Below are 26,202 nucleotides of genomic sequence, written 5' to 3'. Positions count from 1 at the left end.
AAATAGAAGTGTCATAGTGCTCACCATCAAGCTGAATTTCTTGTCGTTGTCCCTGAAGACTTACTCGCCTCTCTTTAGTTGATTTTCTCTCAGGTTCTTTAAAGGAGCTGATATCAATATGAGCTCCTAACAGCAGGCTCTGCGATGGACTACTTGCCTCCGGGGAAGGTAAAGCCCTGAATTCCGGGGTTTCCATACACCTTGGAGAGCTGCTTGTTTGAGGCTGTGGGGGCGGCGCCCTGACATCGGGACTCAAAGTTGTTTCCAGTCCCGGAGGATTTGCCGCGGCCTCGCTCACTCCGCTGATCCTCTGCAGGCTTCTCTCCGACGCCGAAAATGCTCCCTGCTCTACCGCCGGAGAAGCTCCTCAATGCTGCTGGCTATGGGGGCGCCAGTGCACTGCGAGGCACCAACGGCACTTCGACCCCTCCGTTTAGGTATCAGGTACGTGGATGAGTTTAGAGAAAAAAAGTAATTGAAGAGACAATCTCTGAAGCAGTTCTTCAGCACGTCTTGCCAAACGCCATCTTGGATCCTACCTTATTCCTTTCTTATATATTCTGTATAATTGCCAGCCCATGGTTTTAACCCGCCCCCTGCACCAATGTCCCCATGCAATGATGCCTACCCCCCATTCCAATGCCCCCCGCACCAATGCCCCACCGAACACAAGGCAGGAGGGATGCCATCTCCCTCCTACCATCACAAATGCCACCTGGCTGGGCCTGGCCATGCCCACATCCCTCCCTGTAGTAGGCTATGAGGCTGGCCGGGCCGGGCCCAGCTCACCCCCTCCCCATACCTTTAGAATCGGTGGGAGCAGAAAGGGTGCCCAGTCCCTCCTGTTCCTCAGGCCTCCTGAGTCACATGGTCTTGTGGAGCAGGAGGAAGGGTAAAAGTCCTGCTCCTGCTGCTCCGCTGTGATACTGGCCTTAGGCCATGTCCCGATGCATCATGTAATGCACTGGGAGCACTGAGCCCTTCGGCACACCACTGGTGATGTTCTTCCAGTCTGAATATTGTCCATTTACCCCCCACTCTCTCTTTCCTATGCTCCAGCCAGTTTTTAATCCACATGAGTATTTCACCCTTGATTCCACCCTCCCTAAGGAAGGTCCTGATTGGCTGAGCTGCCTCAGACTCCTCTCTTGGGAAAGGCCTGGGGTGCATCAGCCATTCAGGACCTTCCTTAGGGAGGGTGGAATCAAGGGTGAAATACTCATGTGGATTAAAAACTGGCTGGAGCATAGGAAAGAGAGAGTGGGGGGTAAATGGACAATATTCAGACTGGAAGAACATAACCAGTGGTGTGCCGAAGGGCTCAGTGCTTGGACCTGTGCTCTTCAAAATCTTTATAAATGACCTGGACATTGGTACGATGAGTGAGGTGATTAAATTTGTGGACGATATGAAGTTATTCAGAGTAGAGAGGTCGCGAGGGGATTGCAAAGATCTGCAACGTGATATAACCAAGCTCGAGAAATATGCATCGACATGGCAAATGAGGTTCAATGTGGATAAGTGAAAAGTGATGCATGTCGGTAACAAAAATCTCCTGCACGAATACAGGATGTCTGGGGCGGTACTTGGAGAGACCTCTCAGGAAAGAGACTTGGGAGTTCTGATCGACAAGTCGATGAAATCGTCCGTGTGTAATGTGCGGTGGCAGCAAAAAGGGCGAACAGAATGCTAGGAATGATCAAGAAGATGATCACAAACAGATTAGAGAACATTATCATGCCGCTGTACCAAGCCATGGTGCGCCCTCACCTGGAGTACTGCATCCAGCACTGGTCGCTGTACTTGAAGAAGGATACAGTACTACTCAAAAGGGTCCAGAGAAGAGCGACTAAAATGGTTAAGGGGCTGGAAGAGTTGCCTTACAGTGAGAGATTAGAAAAACTGGGCCTCTTCTCCTTTGAAAAAAAGAGACTGAGAGGGGACATGATTGAAACGTTCAAGATACTGAAGGGAATGGTCTTAGTAGATAAAGACAGATTATTCACCCTTTCCAAGGTAGGAAGAATGAGAAGGCACTCTCTAAAGTTGAAAAGGAATAGATTCCATACAAACGTAAGGAAATTCTTCTTCACCCAGAGAGTGGTAGAAAACTGGAACACTCTTCCGGAGTCTGTTATAGGGGAAAACACTCTCCAGGATTTCAAAACAAAGTTGGACAAGTTCATGCTAAACTAGTGAGACTGGACTCATTTGGAGCACTGGTCTTGACCTTGGGGCTGCCGCGTGAGCAGACTGCTGGGCAGGATTGGCCTTTGGTCTGACCCAGCAATGGTAATTCTTATGTTCTTATGTTCACATTCTTAAAGGGGCCTTCTCTTTCTAACCAAAGCTTTTTTTCTGGTGCCTTCTAAAGGGACAGTATTAAACCTTTCAGTTCTGGGATGTTTTCTCTTGCCCTAGATGTAATTCTGTTTGGATGTTGCTTTGGACTTACCCGGGCGAAAGGGATAGTAGTGGGGAGAATCCACACAAAATCCTCAGGGCGGGATTGTGGGGCCAATTTTTTTTGCAAGCTTTAATTAAGTGGATTCTGCTACTCCCCTCCCCCACCAGCTGTTTGTGAAGTTGGTTGGGGAAGGCCTGTTAAAGACCAGGCCTAGGCAGCACCCCGATGCATCATCTGATGCATAGGGAGGGGCCCAAGGCCCTGATTGGCTGAGGCGTCTCGGGCCCCTCCCTTGGGAAAGGCCTGTGGCACCTCAGCCAATCAGGGACTTAAGAACAGAAGAACAGAAGAATTTCCACTGCTGGATCAAACCAGCGGACCATCCTGCCCAGCTGTCCGCTCACGCGGTGGCCCTCAGGTCAAAGACCAGTGCTCTAAATGATTCCAGCCTCACCTGCGTACATTACAGTTTTGCATGAACTTGTCCAACTTTGTTTTGAAATCCTGGAGAGTGTTTTCCCCTATAACAGACTCCGGAAGAGTGTTCCAATTTTCTACCACTCTCTGGGTGAAGAAGAATTTCCTTACGTTTGTATGGAATCTATTCCTTTTCAACTTTAGAGAGTGCCTTCTCATTCTTCCTACCTTGGAAAGGGTGAATAATCTGTCTTTATCTACTAAGACCATTCCCTTCAGTATCTTGAACGTTTCAATCATGTCCCCTCTCAGTCTCTTTTTTTCAAAGGAGAAGAGGCCCAGTTTCTCTAATCTCTCACTGTAAGGCAACTCTTCCAGCCCCTTAACCATTTTAGTCGCTCTTCTCTGGACCCTTTTGAGTAGTACTGTGTCCTTCTTCAAGTACAGCGACCAGTGCTGGATGCAGTACTCCAGGTGAGGGCGCACCATGGCTTGGTACAGCGGCATGATAATGTTCTCTAATCTGTTTGTGATCATCTTCTTGATCATTCCTAGCATTCTGTTCACCCTTTTCACCGCCAGAGCGCATTGGGCAGATGGCTTCATGGACTTGTCGATCAGAACTCCCAAGTCCCTTTCCTCGGAGGTCTCTCCAAGTACCGCCCTGGACATCCTGTATTCGTGCATGAGATTTTTGTTCCTGGCATGTATAACTTTGCACTTTTCCACATTGATCCTCTTCTGCCATATCGATGCCAATTTCCCAAGCTTGATTATGTCATGTTGCAGATCTTCACAATCCCCCTGTCTCTTCACTACTCTGTATAACTTTGTATCGTCCACAGATTTAATTACCTCATTCGTCGTACCAATGTCCAGATCATTTATAAAGATGTTGAAGAGCACAGGTCCAAGCACCGAGCCCTGAGGCTCCCACTTGTGATGCTCTTACAGTCTGAGAATTGTCCATTTACCCCCACTCTCTATTTCCTATACTCCAGCCAGTTTTTAATCCACGTGAGTATTTCACCCTAGATTCCATGGCATGCAATTTTCCGAAGTAGTCGTTCATGTGGAACTTTGTCGAACGCCTTCTAAAAATCCAGATATTGTGAGCCTGCCGGTGCCGGGATTTGCAGACAGCTCCCGACCAGGGCTCAGCAAAGACCGAGTTCTGCCGTGCCTTCAAAAGAGGTTGAAGGTCCTGCTCAGGGACAGTTCTTATGAGTGAAACAAAAAACATGGCAGGAACAATAAAACTTTTAACAAAACTGAGTCCAACTTTATTTCCCTCAAATAGCAAATTGTCCCAATTTGGGCTACGATTTCAAAAACAATCATAAACAGAAAATTTGGGCATACAAAAAAATACAGCCCTCACCTTTCGTGCAGGTAAGTTCAAAATTGGTTCTATTGTAGCCTTGCCCTAACAGTCTCACAATCAAAGAAGGCAAAATACGGCTACCGGAACACCCAGCCTTTTCCCTGGTTATTCCCAATGGTTTTAAACAGTCTAGAACATGCTGCCTAGGCCTGGTCTTTAACAGGCCTTCCCCAACCAACTTCACAAACAGCTGGTGGGGGAGGGGAGTAGCAGAATCCACTTAATTAAAGCTTGCCAAAAAATTGGCCCCACAATCCCGCCCTGAGGATCTTGCGTGGATTCTCCCCACTACTATCCCTTTCACCCGGCTTAGTCCAAAGCAACATCCAAACAGAAAAAAAAAGCAAAAGTCCAAATGTTCCACAAAAAAAAACCTTCTTCACTGTCCCAGGCAATAAGGCACACCTGCAGCCGTGAGCCTAGCACTGCCCACGCTGCACACACTATCCTGGTGCTTTCAGACAGCCCCAAAAGAAAACCAGATTCAAAAGCCAATAAAGAAAATAGCAAAAGAGTCCAACTTAGCTTTGGTCCATGTAGCTTTCTTCTGGTTCCAGGGAAGTATCCATGAATTCTATGGTGTCCTGGCTGGCTGGCTGGTTGACCTCAGGGACAGTGGATGCCTCAAGCATTTCAACATCCTGACACAGTGAGGATTCAGGAGCCCAGTCACTCGAGCCTCCTTCCTGGGCTGACCCAGGGCAGACTGAATTGTTTTTCTTCAGTGCAGCCTCTAAAGCCCTGAGCTGGACACGCCCTAACCTGTAAGGGGGAGGTACAACCTGTTGCTTCTGCTGAGCTTTCTGATTAGCCTTAATTGGGCCCAGCAGTTGTGCCTTAGCTGAGCTGTGAGCCTGCCTCTTAGGCTGTTCTTTTTTTATAAGGCACCTCCTGCTGCTCCAGGCTGTTCTCCCTCTCATCTTCCCCTCCCCAGGGTTCTGTAACCTGGTGGTTTGATAGGAACTCAGACCCTATCTGTTTGTCTGAGCTTAGCCTATCACCCTGGTTAGTCCTTTTCAGGGTAAGGCTTGATAGACCTGGAGGAGATAGACCTGGCACAACCCTAGTCTTGAGGCTGGGGTTGTGACATACCCTCACCTTTAAGGGTTGACCATCCCTAACCTTTGGGGTTGTTTTACTACCCTCTTGCATTCTAGAGAGACTATCCACATTATTGCTAAGTTTTCCTGGGCGATGAATAACGCCTACGGGGTTTATTAACCTTTTTCCCCTGACTGATGGGTGGTGGGTCAGGGTCCATGAAATCGTCGGGCCACTGCAATACAGGGGTCTCATATCTTGTCTCTGAGGTTACCCTATCATTGTTCTCTACCCTTTCCAACCCATCCACTCGTTTCGCTAGGGCTGATATAACATTGGTTATTCCCCCTAGTTCCTCCTTTTTCATTTGAGTGACTTGCTGTTGTATGTCATTCATCCCTTGTTCCATTTCTTTAAATGTTCCTACAACCCGTTCAAAATGTTGGGCATGATGTTCCAGCTGCTCCCCCTGAGCTTGCTGTTGTTCAGCCCAACTCTTCGTTCGCCCCTGGTCCTTTGCTAATTCCCCACACAATGTTTTTATCTCACCCACACTGTGTTGGACTGCTTGCTGTTGGGCTTAGCTCTCCTCAATCTGCCCTTTAACTTGCTTCAACTGGGCGTTCATCTGGTCTAGCAGCCGCCTAAGACCCTCCGATTCCCGTTGGCACTGTGCTAAAGTCTCCTCCCTGAACTTCTCATTAGCCCGGTCCAGTGGATCCTTCTATGATAGGAAACTGGCTTCCGCCTGGGACTTTAAGTTCATTTCCCACTTTTGTTGCACTGTCCCTAATTCTCCTCTTAGGGCTAATATTTCAGCGTGTAGTGCGGACAGGGTTGCTTCCTCCGGACTCCCCTTATCGGCACCTGAGGACTCAGGACCAGGTAGAGATACTTGGGCCCTATCTCCTGTGGACCCGAACCCCTTCTGTCCCCTCTTGGTGTCAGGGAGCCGTTCCCGTCGTTCCAACTTGGCGTGCCAAATCCTTTCACACACCATTTGGGCAATACGGTCCCCCACCTGAATGCTGTAGTCAGTATCCCCGTGGTTCACTAACAGTACCCCCAGATTGCCTCTAAAATCAGGGTCAATTACCCCTGCAGTGACATCCAATGAGTGCTCCAGGGCTAACCCTGACCGTGGGGCTATCCTAACATAGGAACCTGGCGGGGGTGACACCTGGATGTCTGTCATTATTAAGGCCCTGCCTCTAGTTGGAATAGTTTGAGTTTGGGCAGCATAAAGATCGAACCCCGCTGCCCTAGCATAGGCTCGGGTCGGTGCCAAGGCCCTATCAGAAAGAGGGGCCCAACGAATAGAGGGACACCACCCCTTTGGTCTTGGCCCTCTGAATTGACGCCACCTCCCTACCGGGGCAGTCCTTTTACTTTCCACCTTATCTCCTAACACACATTTTCCCCTCTTCCCTTGGTTCCAGCTTCCTTCCGGGGATCTTGCCTGAGTCTGGCCTCTTGCCTGAGTCTGGATCTTGCCTGAGTCTCTTCCCAAGATCAAGGGGTAAGGGGTAGAGTTCAAGACCGCTACCTGAATGCGTGTCCTCTCCCCTTTATAAGCTACAGTCACGGGCCAGAGGGGATACTCCCTTGACTCCCCGTGAATGCATGTAATGGGGACTTTTTCCACCTTACTCTCCAAGTTCTGGGTCTTTCCCAGCTGGTTCCATAGCTGACATGAAGCCACCAATTGCTCGGCCCCCGTGTCCACCAGGGCGGAGACTTCCCTCCCTGCTACCGAAACCACCACTCGGTATTCCTCGGGAATATTAACGTTTGTCCCTTGGGTCACCACCAAATCCTTCCTTTCTCTACAAAACCTCTGGGTATGACCCGATTTCCCACACCGGTAGCATCGTAGACCTTCCTTGTGCGAGGTCTCCTTGGGCTTGGGATACCCAGTGGTCTTGTAAGGTTGGCCTTGAGGCCACACTGCCTTCCCCTTCTCCAAGCTCTGTGAAGAGGTCGCTTTCTCCTCTTCAACGGTGTCCTGAGCGTCTAAGTACGCCTCGGCCACTTCCAGAGCTTGAGCAAGGTTCTTGCATCCCTGTCTCCGGACCCAGCCCCGTAAGTTTTTTGGGACTGACTCCAGAAACTGCTCCTTAACTATCTCTAAAAACAGAGCTCTGGGGTCCCCTAAACAGGAGTGCAACCACCTCTCTGCTAACTTAGATAGTTTTTGTACTAAGGCTTTGGGCCTTTCCTTGTCCTGCATTACTAATGCTCCGGGGTAAAACCTAAATATTCCAAGATATGGGTTTTAACTGCCTGATAATTATTGGCCAGCTCTGGGTTCAACGTTTGAAATGCCGCCAGAGTTTCCCCGGCAAGGCATGGCAAAAGTCTGACAGCCCACTGTCCCTGTGGCCAACCAGCTGCGGTAGCTACCCTCTCGAATGCACTTAAAAACTCATCTGGTGCATCTGCAGGTGTTATCTTGCATAAGTTCATAACAGAAAGAGGATTAGCTCCTACCGCTGGTTGTTGAACATAGCTCAGTCCAGGATCACTGCCTGTAGTCGGCGAGGGTTGCTGCAATAGCTGGGTCAGAGCCTTTGTCTGCTCGCCCATTGCTATGACCATCTCATCATGTTGTCTCCTCGAATGTTCTTGAGACCGATACCAGAGGTCCTGATTGGCTTTTAGAACTGCCTGCAGGTCCTCACTCTGCTTCTGTCTCTCCGCAGTGAGGAATGCCATCAACTGTTGCTGATCCATCCTTCCTGGCTCTGGACAGAAGTAAACACAAAAACAAACCCAAGTACGGTACCACAGGATAGTCCAGCCAATACTGTAGTAACCCCTCACCAGCCCTTTAGCTTAGGTACTCTTACCAACAGTACTGGTGAGTCTGCGCCTTTGGGTGTTAGGCCTCCTTGGCCTCCAGTCGTTCTCCGCACGGCTTGCTCCTCTGGAACTCGGGTCTGGTCCTTATCGGTCACCTTCCGGATCAGGTCCAGCGCAGGTAAGTCCCGGTCCCACAGGTTCCATCCTCCGACTACTTCCGTCCGGATGTCAGGCTATCCTCCACCGAAGACTCGCCCCTCTCAGCGACCACCGACAGAAGAGTCCTTATGGACCAGCCGCCCCAGTGCAGGAACAAACAAAACAAACTAAAAAAAAAAACCCAAAAAGCCAAAACTTTTTTTTTTTTTTTTAAAGTTAACCAAAATGTCCAGCAGGAGGTGCTCTATCCCACTTCTGACACCAATTGTGAGCCAGCCGGTGCCGGGATTTGCAAACGGCTCCCGACCAGGGCTCAGCAAAGACCGAGTTCTGCCATGCCTTCAAAAGAGGTTGAAGGTCCTGCTGGTTCTTATGAGTGAAACAAAAAACATGGCAGGAACAATAAAGCTTTTAACAAAACATAGTCCAACTTTATTTCCCTCAAATAGCAAATTGTCCCAATTTGGGCTACGAATTCAAAAACAATCATAAACAGAAAATTTGGGCATACAAAAAAATACAGCCCTCACCTTTCGTGCAGGTAAGTTCAAAATTGGTTCTATTGTAGCCTTGCCCTAACAGTCTCACAATCAAAGAAGGCAAAATACGGCTACCGGAACACCCAGCCTTTTCCCTGGTTATTCCCAATGGTTTTAAACAATCCAGAACATGCTGCCTAGGCCTGGTCTTTAACAGGCCTTCCCCAACCAACTTCACAAACAGCTGGTGGGGGAGGGGAGTAGCAGAATCCACTTAATTAAAGCTTGCCAAAAAATTGGCCCCACAATCCCGCCCTGAGGATCTTGCATGGATTCTCCCCACTACTATCCCTTTCACCCGGCTAAGTCCAAAGCAACATCCAAACAGGAAAAAAAAACAAAAGTCCAAATGTTCCACAAAAAAAAACCTTCACTGTCCCAGGCAATAAGGCACACCTGCAGCCGTGAGCCTAGCACTGACCACGCTGCACACACTATCCTGGTGCTTTCAGACAGCCCCAAAAGAAAACCAGATTCAAAAGCCAATAAAGAAAATAGTAAAAGAGTCCAACTGAGCTTTGGTCCATGTAGCTTTCTTCTGGTTCCAGGGAAGTATCCATGAATTCTATGGTGTCCTGGCTGGCTGGCTGGTTGACCTCAGGGACAGTGGATGCCTCAAGCATTTCAACATCCTGACACAGTGAGGATTCAGGAGCCCAGTCACTCGAGCCTGGGGTAAAACCTAAATTGTTTTACCCCAGACTGAATTGTTTTTCTTCAGTGCAGCCTCTAAAGCCCTGAGCTGGACACGCCCTAACCTGTAAGGGGGAGGTACAACCTGTTGCTTCTGCTGAGCTTTCTGATTAGCCTTAATTGGGCCCAGCAGTTGTGCCTTAGCTGAGCTGTGAGCCTGCCTCTTAGGCTGTTCTTTTTTGTAAGGCACCTCCTGCTGCTCCAGGCTGTTCTCCCTCTCATCTTCCCCTCCCCAGGGTTCTGTAACCTGGTGGTTTGATAGGAACTCAGACCCTATCTGTTTGTCTGAGCTTAGCCTATCACCCTGGTTAGCCCTTTTCAGGGTAAGGCTTGTATTTGGAGGAGATAGACCTGGCACAACCCTAGTCTTGAGGCTGGGGTTGTGACAATATACAATGTCAACTGGGTCGCCCTTGTCTATCTGCCTGTTTACTCCCTCGAAGAAGTGCAGGAAGTTCGTCAGGCAAGATTTGCCTTTACTGAAATCGTGCTGGCTGGTCCTCATCAGATCGTGTCCGTCAAGGTGATCAATGATGCAGTCCTTTATCAGTACCTCTATCATCTTTCCCAGTTCTGAGGTCAGACTCACCTGTCTGTAGTTTCCTGAATCTTCCCTCGAACCTTTTTCGAAGAACGGCGTAACATTCACCATCTTCCAGTCTTCCTGAATCTTTCCTTATTTGATTGACAGATTGGCTATTAACTGAAACAGTTCATCTATAGTCCCTTTCAGTTCCTTGATGACCCTTGGATGGATGCTATCTGGTCCCGTGGATTTATCGCTCTTAAGCCTATCAATCTGCTTGCATACCTCTTCTAGATTGACCGTCAACCCTGTCAGTTTCCCGTCTTCATTTCCAGTATATAGCCTGATGGGTTCCGGTTTGCTGTGTATATCCTCTTTGGTAAATACAGACGCAAAAAATGTGTTCAGTTTGTCAGTGATTTCTTTGTCCTTCTTTAGCACTCACTTTATTCCACGGTCATCCAACGGCCCCACCGCTTCTCTCACGGGTCATTTCCCCTTAATATATCGAAAGAACAGCTTGAAGTTTTTCACCTCCTTGGCTATTTTTTCCTCATAGTCTCTTTTGGCCCCTTTTACCGTCTTATGTCACCTTTGTTGATATTTGTGCTTATTCCAGTTTTCAACCTTTTTTGACCTTTTCCATTCCTTAAATGAAGTTTTCTTGTCTCTGATTGCTTCCTTCACCTCTACAGTGAGCCATGCCGGTTCACCTACAGTGAGCCATGTGGCAGATGTAAGCAAGGGGGAGGGGTGAAGACAGGCAGAGCCCTTTTCCACAGTATGTTGGCTGAGAAGGGTGTGGAGCCAAGAGCACTTGAACAGACACCAGTCCTGTGACATGGATGAGGAATGATGGCCAGAGGAAAAGAACCTGGAAGGAAGTAATTGTCAGGACACGTGGAATGGGAAAATTCCTCTAATCCCAAGCTGCTGAATGAGGAAAACATGGACCTCAATTAACCACCCTTATGTAGGTCAGGAAAGGAATGCTCAAGACTTGTTTAATGAATAGAAGCATTCTTTTTTTTTTTATAAATCTTTATTTAATTTTATAATTTGACATAATAAACAGTCAATTCAAAGAAATATTCCAATACCAGTCTCAACCATTGTTAACATTATAATCAAAAAGATAAATAAAATAGCAAAAAGGAAAATAAACAATTCAATAGTATAGTACAATAGGAAAAATTTTTCCTTAAAATTCTAATTATACTGGATTGGAAAAATTAGACCTCAATAAAGGGGGAGAAAGCTAATTTGCTGAGTTTCAATCAAACATTACTAAGAAAATACAGATGGTATTGAGTAAAGGCAAGGAACCTAATTAAACTAAGCGGGTTGTAATTGTAACTACAATTCTCACAGGAATATTAAATTTGCTCTTTTGCAGAAATATATTTTATCAACTGCTGAGGTTCAAAATATACATGTCTATTCCCCTGATAGACCATCACACATTTACAGGGGTATCTGAGTACAAACGTAGCACCCAGCTGTATGACCCTTGGTCTCAAAATGAGAAACTGTTTTCTTCTCTTTTGGGTCAACCTTGACAGATCAGGATACATTCTCACAGTTTTTGTCATAAATGGTATATCCTTAAACTTAAAAAACATCTTAAGCATCCATTCTCTGTCAGAGTCTATAGCAAATTGTACCAGCAGCATCGCAGTTGCCGGTGGCTCATTATCCGACCTCTCAAGGAAATTTGTTAGGTCCAAACTATCAGCAGACAAATTCTGCTGGCCTGGTTCCTGACCCAAAGTCCTAGTTGGCAAGTAATATATTTTAGTGAGAGGTGGGTAAGAAGTTTCGGGCACTTTCAAAATCTCTTTCAGGTATTTCTTAAACATATCTTGTGGAGACATAGTTGAAAGTTTTGGAAAATTTATAATCCGAAGATTACATCTTCTGGTCATGTTTTCCAACATTTCAACTTTAAAATTAAGATTTCCACTATCCCTGACCTGGGATTCCAAAGATTTTATTCTGGTCTCATGTCCATCCACTTTTGTTTCCACATTAGATAGTCTATTTTTCAATTCCAAGTATTGCCTGATCCCTTGTCGGTTCCAACACCAGTTGCCTGAGGCTTGCTCCTTTCATAGAGTTTAATAGCCTCCTGCTGCTGCCGGAAGCAGAGGTAAGTGTAACCCAATCCACATCAGGCATGTTGAAGTCACCTAGCAATACTGTGTCCCCACGCAAGGTGATATTTTCTATATCTTCGATTATTTCCATATCCAGGTCATCCTGTTGTCTTGGGGGTCTGTAAATTACGCCAAGATACAAGCATTTGTCCTTCCCTCTGGCCAAATTAACCCAAAGGGATTCCCCAGTATACTGGACATCTGAGATTCTCGTGACCTTAATGTCATCTTTAGTATATAATGCTACACCCCCTCCCTTCCTACCCTCTCTGTCCCGGCGAAGCAAGTTGTAACCCGGTATGACCATGTCCCACCCGTGGGAGTCTGTGAGCCAGGTTTCGGATATCGCCACCACATCCAGGTCGGCATTCCTTATTTCTGTTTCCAATTCCAGGATCTTGTTTCCTAAACTGTGTGCGTTGACGTACATAGCCCTCCATGTTATATTTTTGTTATGTCTCAGTGGGGATATTCCTGTTTGAGCTATTTGAACACCTTTAGCATTGTTTGTGTTATTTGTGCTTTCCTGAGGCTCAGAACCACAATGTGTACTCCCCATATACCCAGAACTACAGTGTGTACTCCCCCTAGACCCGGAATTACAATGTGACCCATAAATATGATGTGACCCTACTCCCGACTCAAAAGTGTGTGCACTCACCCCTGACCCAGAATTTCGGTGTCTACTTTCCTCAGCCTCATAAATGTATTGGCATTTTAGTTCGCCTGGTATGTTGTTTGTGCCTGTACCCTCCCCAGACTTACCTAGTTTAAAGCCCTGTGGAGTAGGCGGGCTAGGCGGTGTCCAAGGACATTCTTCCCTCTTCTGGTTAGGTGTAGCCCGTCGTGTCCCTGTAGTCCTTGCAATGCTTCTCCATGGTGCAGAAACCCGAAGTTCATCTCCTTGCACCATCCTCGCAGCCAGTCGTTCGCCCTTTGTATTCGATCCTCTCTGGCTCTGCCCTTTCCCCTCACTGGGAGAATCGAGGAGAAGACTACCTGCGCATCCATCCTCCTCAGCTTCTCCCCCAGGGCCCTGAAGTCTTCAGGTATGCTGTCCGGGCTGCTCCTTGCGGTGTCGTTGGTTCCGACGTGGATTAGAACCATGGGGAAGTGGTCTCGGGGCTTGATGAGTCTGTCAATGCAAGCAGTGACATCCCGGATCCTGGCCCCTGGCAAACAGCAGACCACTCTTGATTGTAGGTCTGGTCTGCAGATTGGTCCCTCGGTGCCCCTCAGCAGCGAATCTCCGATGACCACCACTCTGCGCTTCTTAGGGGTGGGCTGTACTGTTGATTCCGGAGTTGGAACCGTCTGCTGAACAACTACTTGTAGCTCTTTCTCCGGACCTTCCTGTAGCAGCTGATTACCTGAAGCTGATCTGAGAGCCAGGGAACTGAGTGCAGGAGAGTGGAGACTGAACCAAGTGAGTCATCTGTAGTAGAGATGTCCAGTGACCAGACCAGGAGGAATCAATAATAATAATAATTTTATTCTTATATACCGCCAAAGCCAAGGTAGTTCGAGGCGGTTTACAATAAGAGCTGGACAATCAGCGAAGTAGTCACAATGTTAAGTCAGCGAAGTAGTCACAATGTTAAATCATCGGATATATGTATACAGAATAGGAGAGCTGATGAATATAAATCATTAGGTAACAAATCGGTTAAACAGTTTCATTTCTACTAATTTTCTAAAACTAAAATAGGATGAGGAGTACATAATAATGTTACCCAGCCAATTGTTCTGTTTATCTGCTTGGAAGGCTAGAGTTCTGTCCAGGAATCTTTTATAACGGCAGGCCTTTATTGTTGGATGGGTAAACATGTGGATTCTACCGTGTGGGCCTAATAGCACAGTCTAAATTAAAGTGGGAAGCCAGGTATAGAGGGGCCAAACCAAAGATTGATTTGAAACAGACAAGAAAATTTAAACAGAACTCTTGCTTCCAGGGGCAGCCAGTGAAGTTTAAACCGAAAATTAGTCATACTGCTGAATTTTGAATTACTCGGAGTCTTTGAAGGGTTTTCTTGAAGGTTCTTAGATAGATGATATTGCAGTAGTTAAGCATACTTAGAATAGAAGATTGCACCAGTAGATGGAATGATGCCGCATCAAAGTATTTTCTGATGGTTCTTAGTTTCCATAATGTCAAAAAGCATTTCTAGCCAATAAGTCCATGTGAGCATCTAAAGTAACTGCAGCGTGTTATATACCCCAAGGCCTAGACTCACCACTACATGTGGTAAGATTACCCAACTGAGACTGGTTCAGCCGAGGGTGGTCTTGCCTTACCAATTTGCTTGACTTTTTTGACGGTGTGAATAAACATGTGGATAAAGACGAGTTGGTTGATGTAGTGTATCCAGATTTCCAGAAGGCTTTTGACAAAGTTCCTCATGAGAGGCTCCTGAATAAATCAGAGTCTTGGGATAGGAGGCAATGTTCAATTGTGGATTAATAACTAGTTATCGAATAGAAAACAGAGGAGAGGGTTGAATGGCCATTTTTCTCAATGGAAGAGAGTAAACAGTAGAATGTTGTAGGGATCTGTACTGGGACTGGTACTATTCAACTTATTTATAAATGATCTAGAAATTGAAATTACGAGTGAGGTGATTAAATTTACAGATGACACTAAACTGTTCAAAGTTGTTAAAAAGCATGCAGACTGTGAAAAACTGCAGGAAGACCTTAGGAAATTGGAAAACTGGGTGTCAAAATGGCAGATAAAATTCAGTTTGGGCAAATACAAAGTAATGCACATTGGGAAGAATAATCCAAATCATAGTTATAGGATGCTAGGGACCACATTGGGGGGTCAGCGCTCAAGAAAAGGATCTGGGTGTCATCGTAGACAATATGCTGAATCCTTCCGCCCAATGTGCAGCGGCAGCCAAGAAGGCAAACAAGAGGCTAGGAATTATTAGAAAAGGGATGGTTAACAAGGCTAAGAATGTTAAAATGCCTCTGAATTGCTCAATGGTGCAACCTCACCTTGAGTACTGAGTTCTGGTCTCCTTATCTCAAGAAAGACATAGCAGCACTAGAAAAAGTTCAAAGAAGAGTGAAGAAAGACTAAAGAGATTAGGACTCTTCAGCTTGGAAAAGAGACAGCTGAAGGGAGATATGATTGAAATCTACAAAATCCTGAGTGGTGTAGAACGGGTACAAGTGGATCAATTTTTTTTACTACATCAAGATTTACAAAGATTAGGAGACACTCAATGAAGCTACTTTTAAAACCAATAGAATTTTTTTTCACTCAGAGAATAGTTAAGCTCTGGAATGCATTGCCAGAGGATGTGGTAAGAGCAGTTAATATAGCTAGTTTAAAGAAAGGTTTGGACAAATTCCTGGAGGAAAAGTCCATCATCTGCTGTTGAGATGGATGGGATGGGATGGTAGCATGGAATGCTGCTACTATTTGAGTTTTGCCAGGTACTTGTGACTTGCATTGGCCTCTGCAAAGATGGGATACTGGACTAGATGGACTATTGGTCTGATCTAGTAAGGCTATTCTTATGTTCTTATGATGTGGATAAGAGGGGTGAATCTAAGGTGGTTGGGGGCAACTGCAGGCAGTGACAGGGCCCTGTTAAGAGAAGAACCTTACTTGGTGGGTTTTTTATTTGTTTGTTTTCCTTGCAGGTCAGCATGGATTACTTGTTGGCAAGCAGCAGAAACAATTTGAGGACCTGAGGCAATCCTACAGAGTAACCAGGAGATGAGACAAACTATAACGGATGCTGCCCATTCTGGGGAAGTTCCCTCTATTCCTAGCAAGGTTGCCAAAACTTTCCCCACATTCTAAATGGAATAAAAGAATTGTCCCTCTTTACAGGAGGCTTGAAAAACAAGCGTCCCAGGCACAGGAGGGAGGCATATGAAGATAAAGAGAGGATTGTTGTATTGAGTAAAACCCAGGGCCTAGCCAGGGAAAATAATAGAACAACTGGTGGCTCTCCAAGGGTTTAGAAGACTGATTTTAGGTATGGCTAATGAATACCTATTGGCAGGACATAAAGGGATAGAGGCCACAGAGACTCAAGTTCAAAGGCATTTCTTTTGGCAAGGTTTACAACAAGAGAGTTCTGTGCCTCTTGTCCAACCTGCCAGAAGCTTACCCAGCAGAGACCCTAGAGGGTTCCCATGATACCAGTACCATAGGTAGAGGAACCCATAGGGTAGCTGGCCATGTATATAGTAGGACCTCTTGACAGAACACCTAGGGGTTATAAGTATCTCCTGATTGTAATTGATAGAAACATAGAAACATTATGGCAGATAAAGGCCAAATGGCCCATCTAGACTGCCCACCCACAGTAACCATTATCTCTTTTTCTCTCTCTAACAGATACCACATGTCTATCTCAGGCTTTCTTGAATTCAGACACAGTCTCTGACTCCACCACATCTTACGGGAGACTGTTCCACACATCTACCACCTTTTCTGTAAAAAAGTATTTCCTTTGATTACTCCTGAGCCTATCACCTCTTAACTTCATCCTTTGCCCTCTCATTCCAGAGCTTCCTTTCAAATGAAAGACTTGACTCATGCACATTTACATCATGTAGGTATTTAAACATCTCTATCATATCTCCCCTCTCCTGCCTTTCCTCCAAAATATACAGATTAAGATATTTAAGTCTGTCCCCATACACCTTATGATGAAGACCATACACTATTTTAGTAGCCTTCCTTTGGACCGATTCCATCCTTTTTATATCTTTTTGAAGGTGTGGTCTCCAGAATTGTACACAATATTCTAAATGAGGTCTCACCAGAGTCTTATACAGGGGCATCAATACCTCCTTTTTCCGTCTGGCTTTCACCATCACCTGTTCAACCTGTTGTGGTCACACGTTTTCCCTGGGCATTTCCATTGCAGAAAGCAACCTCTAGATGTATTACACGGGAGTTAATTGGGATGTTTTGTTCAGTGGGTTTTCCAAAAAAAAAGTGCTGACTGATCAGGGCATTTAAAGTACGATTTTTGCAGAAGAATATGGTTTTGTTGTTTTTCTTTACCTCTGTGTAAGAGAGCACATATACTGTTATAGGGTTGAGCATAAAGTGTGGGCATGGAAGGCACTGTATATTCTTGTGCTCAGATCACATCCATCTTCTTTTCCATGGAAGGGTACCCTGGGATGAGCTCCCATCTTACCCACTGTCTGAATGCATAAATTCAACCATGCAAATTTCAAACTGGGACCTGGCCAGGGAAGGGTCATGGATAGGTTGAGGACACTCCTATAATTTATGTGCACTGTTATATAATATGCCCCATCCACACTTAAGTTAGGCATAGTTTTAGTTGGTGTAAATGATAGCTGCCTGGGAAAAGGCACTACATGTATTCTAAAAAAAACTATGGCTGACTTGCAACTTAATTTATAGGATAGTTCTAAGTGTATGAGGAATGTTCAATAATTTATCTACCCAAGTATGAACGGAAGTAGCAAGCATGTTGAAACAAGTCTGTGCATGTTGTGACATGTCTTAAGGTTACTCATGAACGGTTATGGCTCACTGTGACTCTAACATTCCAAGAGACAGGATATCAGGAGGGTCCTCATGTGGATCAAGTAAAAAACTCATAAAAGTAGGGGGAAAGTCAAAGGAGATCCATGAACACATGACTGCAGTTTATGGAGAGTCTGCCCCATCATTCTACAAAGTAAAATTTTGGAACAAGCAGTTAAAGTGGGGAAGAGAGTTCATTGAAGATGGCACTCGCAATGGATGACCTATGGAAGCAACTTCCATAGAAATGTGCAAGAAAGTTGAGAACTTATTTTTGTCAGATCAACAAATTAAGGTTTCCAGAATAGCTGAAGAAATGAGCATTTCAGGAGATACAGTTTTGAAAATAATTCATGAAAAGTCGGGCATGTCCAAGGTTCCAAGATGGGTTCCAAGAATGCTGATATCATTTCAGAAGGCTTTGAGGCTCCAGTGCTGTCAGGAGAACTTGGAGATGCTCCATGAAAACCAAGTGAATTTTAGTCATCATTTAGTGATTAGAGATGAGACTTAGGTCTATCACAGAAATCCTGAGTCCAAAATGGAGTCAATGCAGTTATCCCCACCTCAAAAATAGTTCAAGACAGAAAATTTTTTAGGCAAAATCATGACAACTGTCTTCTGGGATGATGAAGGACTTTCGCTTTGGAGTTCATGCCACACAAGACAAACCATAATCAAGCAGAGTTACGTCAGCCAACACAATGATCACTTTGTGGGATTCAATCAAAGAGAAAAAACAAGGAAATCTCACAAGCAGACATTCCATATAATTTGGCTTACCTGTTGTATTAGAATATTCCCCTTCAGAGCAAGGAACGCATTCAAAGCAGCAGATTTGTTTCTCACGGTCAATAACTTTCCTGTATCCAGGTGCACAGCTCTCAGAGCACACAGAGCACAGTATCTGAGGAAAGGAAGAAAAAGAGTCATATTCCCTAATCAGCTGTTACCTCACTCTATAAGATTTTAAACTTTATCTGCTTCCAATATTTCAGATGTACAAAGTATCACAAGATTATTTTTTCCTAATAAATACAGAATTTTTGAGCTGTCATAAGGCAGCTACATGAAAACTAAATTACAGCAAAATTCAAAAATGTCAGAACAGGTGAGGGGGTAGGAGCCACAGGGGCCATCACCTCCCCAAAAATTCCTGGTGGTAATGGGATCGATGGTGTACTCTCCTGGGAATGGCATCTTGCTACTCGTCAATGTATCTGCTGGTTGGCTCTCTCTTCTGCAAATCTTGCCTGACATCTACTGCTTCCCCCCCACCCCCCACCTCCACCATATATCTACTTTACATTTCTTGTAAATTTTGACGGGTCGAGGAACCGATTCTCGATGCTGCCCTGTGTCTTCTCTCCACTGCCCACCCCGGCAGAAACTTGTCAGAGAGAGCAGGGCGCAGTGGAAAGAAGATGCTGACCAGTGGCAGGGCAGTGTTGAGAATTGGTTCCTCCAACTGGCAACATTTACAAGAGGTTTAAAATAGATGCACGGTGGGGGAGAGGTTCATGGCAGAGAGAGGCCGGGAGGCCTAAAACCTGAGGGCTGAGACACATCAGTCCTGAAGGTAAAGAGTACCTGAAGGAGGGCTGGTGTGGATAAAAGTAAGGGATTGGCCTGGGGATGCCAAGAGAAAATAAAACACTGTGAGAGAGCCACACTTGTTTTTTTGTGTGTTTGTATCACTTTCAAGAGGTGTCCACCAAGCAAGAGCCGAGATGGAAGCAGGAATCGATAAGCTTATCAGGAATAGATAAGAGCTCAGATGGACTTATGGAGAGTCGATCACCAGGTGCAGCAGACATGCCACACAGAACTGATGCAGCAGTTGGGTGACCAAGCACAAGCCATCAATAACCTGGCTCAGCATTCAACTGTCATGAACAGTGACTCAAGTAGCACTACCAGTGTCTCGGTAGGACCTCCCTTCAGGGAGCCAATTAGACTCAATAAGTTATCCAGCGAAGATGACATTGAGGACTTTTTGCTGGGGTTTGAGAGGGTTGCTGGGGTTTCTTGCTGGCCAGTGGAGCAGTGGCAATTAAGACTCATGCCTTGTTTATTAGGCCTTGCTTTATAGGCCTATCAGACTCTGAGTGCTGAACAAGCCCTAGACTATAAGAACATTAAACAAGTGTTGCTTGAATACTTAGGGCATTCCCCGGAGCACTATAGGACCCAATTTCGGTCCCTTATAAGGGTACTAGGGAAACGTCCAAAAGCATTATCCTTCAGGTATTTCTCCTATGGGAAGATAGGACACAAACAGCAGCAGTACCAGATCAAAATGACCCTGACTAATAGAACTGAGATCTACTGAAATAGAGTTAAAAAGGAGTTTTGGGTTCCTTTGCAATTAGAGGGGGTTTCTGTCAGGGCATTATTAAACTCTGGAGCCATCCTGTGGAAGGATGTTGTGAGGAAGAACGGGCAGAGAGTAGAGGGAGTATCTAGAATTAAGTGCATGAATGGCACAATCATAAAGAGGGTGAGTTTGGAGTATCAGGGAAGAAAGCATGAACTGAATATGGCACTTATGCCCCATCCCATTACACTAACTACTGGGGAGATATTCAGTATTACTCTGTGATGAATATTTAATCTATTATTATACTAATCACAGCTATGATATAAAATAAAATATATTTAGTATGAAGTGCTCAGACCTTTACCCTTTGATTCAGTGATCTCACCAAGCTGGGGTATATTAGGGACCATCATATCACTTCATTGTCCCTATGCCACCCTCCACCATTCTTTTAGTACAACATAAATGTTGAACAAGAAAGTAAAAGTCACTTATCTTTGAGTGGATTATGAGGAGTCAGGCATAGTAACAGCACACTTAAGGTTTCACGTTGATAATGGGTGCATTTTCAGCACACAGCACTTTAATTTTCACGCAGCTGGAGGTTTAAGATTGTCCACCCAATCTACATAATCCACTCAAAGATAAGTGACTTTTACTTTCTTGTTCAACATTTATGTTGTACTAAAAGAATGGTGGAGGGTGGCATAGGGACAATGAAGTGATATGATGGTCCCTAATATACCCCAGTTTGGTGAGATCACTGAATCAAAGGGTATTGGTCTGAGCACTTCATACTAAATATATTTTATTTTATATCATAGCTGTGATTAGTATAATAATAGTTATGCCCCATCCACCATATGATGTTATTCTAGGACAGGAGTAGCCCTATTTCCAAGAATGGGAAGGAAGCTGAAGACCAGAACGCAGAGGATAGCATTCTCGGAGATCCTGCCGGTACCCAGGACTGATGAGAAGAGGCAGATGGAGCTGCAAGCAGTCAACACATGGATGTGGCGCTGGTGTGAGGAAGAAGGATTCCACTTTATAGAAACATAGAAAGTGACGGCAGAAAAAGGCCGAGGCCCATCGAGTCTGCCCACACCGCTGACCCCCCCCCCCCTATTTAATCGCTCTCTGATGACCTTTCCCTCGTAGAGATCCGACATGAGCATCCCATCTGTTCTTAAAATCGGGCACGCTGCTGGCCTCGATCACCTGCACTGGGAGCTTATTCCAGCTGTCAACCACTCTTTCGGTGAAGAAGTATTTCCTGGTGTCGCCATGAAACTTCCCGCCCTTTATTTTCAGCGGGTGTCCTCTTGTGGCGGAGGGTCCTTTAAGAAGGAAAATATCATCTTCTCCCTCGATACGACCAGTGACATATTTAAACGTCTCAATCATGTCTCCTCTCTCCCTGCGTTCTTCGAGAGAGTATAGCTGCAATTCGTTCAGTCTTTCTTCGTATGATAGATCTTTAAGCCCCGAGACCATCCTGGTGGCCATCTGCTGTACCGACTCGACTCTCAGTACATCTTTACGGTAATGTGGCCTCCAGAATTGTACGCAGTACTCCAGATGAGGCCTCACTATGGTTCTGTACAAGGGCATTAGGACATTGAGCTTCCGACTAACAAAGCTTCTCCGGATACAACCCAGCATTGCCTAGCCCTGGATGAGGCCTTCTCCACTTGATTGGCCGTTTTCATGTCTTCACTGATGATCACCCCCAAATCCCGTTCTGCTGTAGTCCTTGCTAAGGTTTCACCATTTAATGTGTACGTTCTGCACGGATTATTGTTGCCCAGGTGCATGACGTTGCATTTGTTAGCATTGAAGCTAAGCTGCCAGGTCGAGGACCAAAGTTCCAATAAAACCAGGTCTTGCATCATGCTGTCGGACAGACTGCCGTTACTCACAATGTTACATAGTTTGGCATCATCGGCGAATAATGCTATTTTACCTTGAAGCCCCTGAGTCATGTCTCTTACGAATATGTTGAAAAGGATCGGGCCCAAGACCGAGCCCTGCGGCACCCCACTGGTCACCTCCGACGTTTTAGAGATGGTACCATTAACCACCACCCTCTGAATTCTTCCACTCAGCCAATCGTGGACCCATGCTGTAAGTGTTTCACCTAATCCCATCGATTTCATCTTGCCCAATAGCCTGCGGTGGGGGACGCTATCAAAGGCTTTACTGAAGTCCAAGTACACGACGTCCAGGGATTCTCCTATATCTAGTTTCCTTGTTACCCAGTCAATGAAACTGATGAGATTGGATTGACAGGACCTCCCCTTGGTGAATCCATGTTGGTGGGGATCGCGTAGTTCCTCCTCGTCTAGTATCATGTCTAATTTGTGTTTGATGAGTGTTTCCATGAGTTTACTCACTACCGATGTGAGATTCACCGGTCTGTAATTCGCAGCCTCTGTCCTACAACCCTTTTTGTGCAGAGGAACAACGTTAGCTGTTTTCCAGTCCAAGGGCACTATTCCCGTGCTCAGGGACAGATTGAAGAGTACTGATAAAGGCTCCGCTAGGTCGTCCCTGAGCTCACTGAGCACCCTGGGATATAGATTGTCCGGCCCCATTGCTTTGTTCACCTTGAGTCTTGATAATTCGTCGTAGACGTCTCCGGAAGTAAACTCAAAATCCCGAAATGGGTCTTCTGAACTTTGCTTTGCCTGCAACTGTGGACCAGACCCCGGTGCCTCGCAGGTGAAAACAGAACAAAAATATTCATTTAGTAGTTCGGCTTTGTCTGAATCTGATTCTACATATTTCCCATCTGATTTCCTAAGGCGCACTATCCCATCAGTGTTTCTTTTTCTGTCACTAATATACCTGAAGAAGGATTTGTCGCCCTTCTTGATGTTCCTTGCTAGGTTTACTTCAGCTTGATGCTTGGCCTCTCTGACTGCCGCTTTCACCGCTGCAGATTTGGCCATGTATTCCAATTTAGCCTCCCTTGTCTCTGAATGTTTGTAAGAAATGAATGCTGATTTCTTTTCTTTAATGAGATCTGAGATCTCTGCGGTGAACCATTGGGGTCTATTGTTTCTTTGCCGTTTGCTTGCTGATTTGATGTATCGGTTCGTTGCTACATGTAAGGTAGATTTCAAGGTTGACCACATATCCTCCACATTATTGGCCACAGCTTGGATTTGTAGTGTGTGATGGACGAAATCTCCCATGCGTTTGAAGTCAGCGCCTCGAAAGTTGAGTACTCTGGTTGCCGTGCTTGATCTAGTGAAATCTTTCTTGAGGTTGAACCATATCATGTTGTGGTCACTGGAGGCTAACTTATCGCCTACCGAGACCTCCGATACGCTTTCTCCGTTGGTGAGTACCAGGTCCAATATCGCCTGTGCCCTAGTGGGCTCTGATACCAGTTGTTTGAGTTGTGCTCCTTTAATGGTGGATAATAGCCTTCTGCTGGCGTTGGTTGTCGCTGTGAGCGTGTTCCAATCTGCATCTGGCATGTTGAAGTCCAGTACAGTGAAGACAGTACAGTGTCCCCCCTTAAAGTGATATTCTCTATGTCATGGATTAATTCTATGTCTTTGTTTTCCAGCTGTCTTGGTGGTCTATAAATTACACCAAGATACAGACACTTTTCTTTGCCTCTGGCTAGGTTTACCCAGAGGAATTCTCCGGAGTACTTGACCTCCGTGATTCTCGTAGTTTTAATGTCCTCCCTAGTGTATAGTGCTACCCCTCCTCCTAACTTGCCCTCTCTGTCTCGACGAAGTAAGTTGTAACCCGGTATAGCCATATCCCACCCATAAGAGTCCGTGAACCAACTTTCGGAAATCGCCACCACATCTAGGTCAGCATTTATTATCTTGGTCTCCAGTTCCAGGATTTTATTGCCTAAACTGTGTGCATTGACATACATAGCTCTCCATGCCTTGTGATTGCTAGGACTCTGTGGGGAGTTTCCCGTCCGAGTTATTTTGCCCCCTAATGAATTGTTTGCAATGTGAGCATTTATTGCGGACTCAGAATTATTTGTAATGTGAGTACTTACCTCGGACTTGGTATTGTTAGTATTGTTAGCAAAGTGAGCACTTACCTTAGACTCAGAAGTGGAGCTGTGACTCTCCTCCTCAGGATAGTTACCCACTGCACAGGAACCCTCCCCCAACTTACCTAGTTTAAAGCCCTTCTAAGCAGACGGGCTAGTCGGTGTCCGAAGACGTTCTTACCCCTGCTGGTTAGATGAAGTCCGTCTGGTCCCTGAAGTCCCTGTAGTGCCTCTCCATGGTTCAGGAATCTGAAGTTCATCTCCCTGCACCATCCGTGTAGCCACTCATTGGTCCTCTGGATGCGCTCATCTCTGGCTCTTCCCTTGCCTCTAACTGGGAGGATCGATGAGAAGACCACCTGTGCTCCCGTCTGCCTCAGCTTCTCACCCAAGGCTCCAAAGTCAATGGCTATATTCTCCGGGGTGTTCCTGGCTGTGTCGTTCGTTCCGATGTGGATAAGAAGCATGGGGAAGTGGTCCTGGGGCGTGAGTAGTCTATCTAGACAGGCGGTGACATCTCGGATCCTGGCTCCAGGCAGACAGCATACCTCCCTTGACTGTATATCTGGTCTACGACGTTCTGGGGGAAGAGCAAGCTATACAGGAAGGATGGACTCCACCTCAGCAGGGACGGAATGAGGCTACTTGCAAGCAACATCAAGAGAGAAATTGAGAAGTTTTTAAACTAGAAAGAAGGGGAAAGCCGACAGTCAGCCAAGAGAGAGAGTCGATGGTTCGAGACTCGGTATACCCAGAGGATACCATGTAAGAAGATAGAGGGAAAGACTCACCAGATCACAGGCAAGACAGATCAAAAAGGACACAAGAGGGAAGAAAATGCAAGAAAGGAACACGTCGCAAACTCGAGTGTATATACACGAGTGCAAGGAGCCTTAGAAATAAGATGGGTGAATTAGAAGCTAGGGCACAAAAAAAGATAATGTTGACATCATAGGCATCACGGAAACAAGGTAGGACTAAGGAAATGTCTGGAACACTGTGCTACCAGGATACAAACTATACCGCAGAAACAGAGTGGCCCAAAAAGGTGGAGGAATTGCCATATACGTCAAAGAGGAAATTGAATCTACTGGAGAGAACATGCCACTACTGATGAATAAGTTAGAGTCTCTATGGGTCAAAATTCTAGGAACAAATGGCCTGGAAACCAAGATCGGTATCTACTACCGACCTCCAGGGCAGTCCAAAGAAATTGACGGAGAAATGACAGACGAGATTAAACGCAACTGTAAGGCAACACAGTTATCATGGATGACTTCAACTATCCAGGAATAGACTGGAACTTAGGTACCTCAGGCTGCGTTAGAGAAACCAAGTTCTTGGAAGCTGTAGGTGATTGCTTCCTGGAACAACTTGTCAAGAAAATACTAGAGGAAATGCAATTCTGGACTTAATTCTAAATGGTATGCGAGGACCGGCACAAGATGTAGAAGTAGAAGGGATGCTGGGAAACAGTGATCACAATATAATCCACTTTGATCTGGATGCAGGAGAGAAACATCGATCAAAAAAGGACACAGTCACCAAGGCTCAAAATCTATATATACTGCTTCTCAACAAGGGATCAAAGAGGAAAAAGAACAAAGAACCGGCGTGGCTCACTGTAGAGATGAAAGAAGCGATCAGAGACAAGAAAACTTTGTTTAAGGAATAGAAAAGGTCAAAAACGGATGAAAACTGGAACAAGCACAAGAAACATCAACGCAGGTGCCATAAGGTGGTAAAATGGGCCAAAAGAGACTACGAGGAAAAAATAGCCAAGGAGGCAAAGAACTTCAAGCCATTCTTTCGATATATTAAGGGGAAACAACCCGTGAAAGAAGCTGTGGGACGTTGGATGACCATGGAATAAAGGGAGCGCTAAAGGAGGACAAAGTAATCGCTGACAAACTGAACACATTTTTTGCGTCTGTATTTACCAAAGATTTACACACCATACCGGAACCAATCAGGCTATATGCTGGAAATGAAGAAGGAAAGCTGAAAGGATTGATGGTCAGTCTAGAGGAGGTGTGTAAGCAGATTGATAGGCTTAAAAGCGATAAATCCATGGGACCGGATGGCTTCCATTCGAGGGTCATCAAGGACCATAGCTGAACTGCTTCAACTAATAGCCAATCTGTCCATCAAATTGGGAAAGATTCCGGAAGACTGGAAGGTGGCGAATGTTATGC

General features: G+C 45.6%; 1 protein-coding gene across 1 annotated transcript in view; it reads right to left on the bottom strand.

The window, feature by feature from the left end:
* The window catches only part of LOC117349729 (vomeronasal type-2 receptor 26-like), a 39,189-nt gene that overhangs the window by 3,322 nt on the left and 9,665 nt on the right, over positions 1-26,202 (bottom strand). Inside the window, exon 2 of the mRNA XM_033923320.1 lies at positions 18,438-18,561. Within this exon, the coding sequence (XP_033779211.1) occupies positions 18,438-18,561 (124 nt within the window). The remainder of the gene's footprint in view (positions 1-18,437; positions 18,562-26,202) is intronic.

Source organism: Geotrypetes seraphini, chromosome 16 (genome assembly GCF_902459505.1).
Source record: "Geotrypetes seraphini chromosome 16, aGeoSer1.1, whole genome shotgun sequence".
Taxonomy (NCBI): Eukaryota; Metazoa; Chordata; class Amphibia; order Gymnophiona; family Dermophiidae; genus Geotrypetes; species Geotrypetes seraphini.
This window is presented reverse-complemented; position numbering and strand designations above follow the sequence as displayed.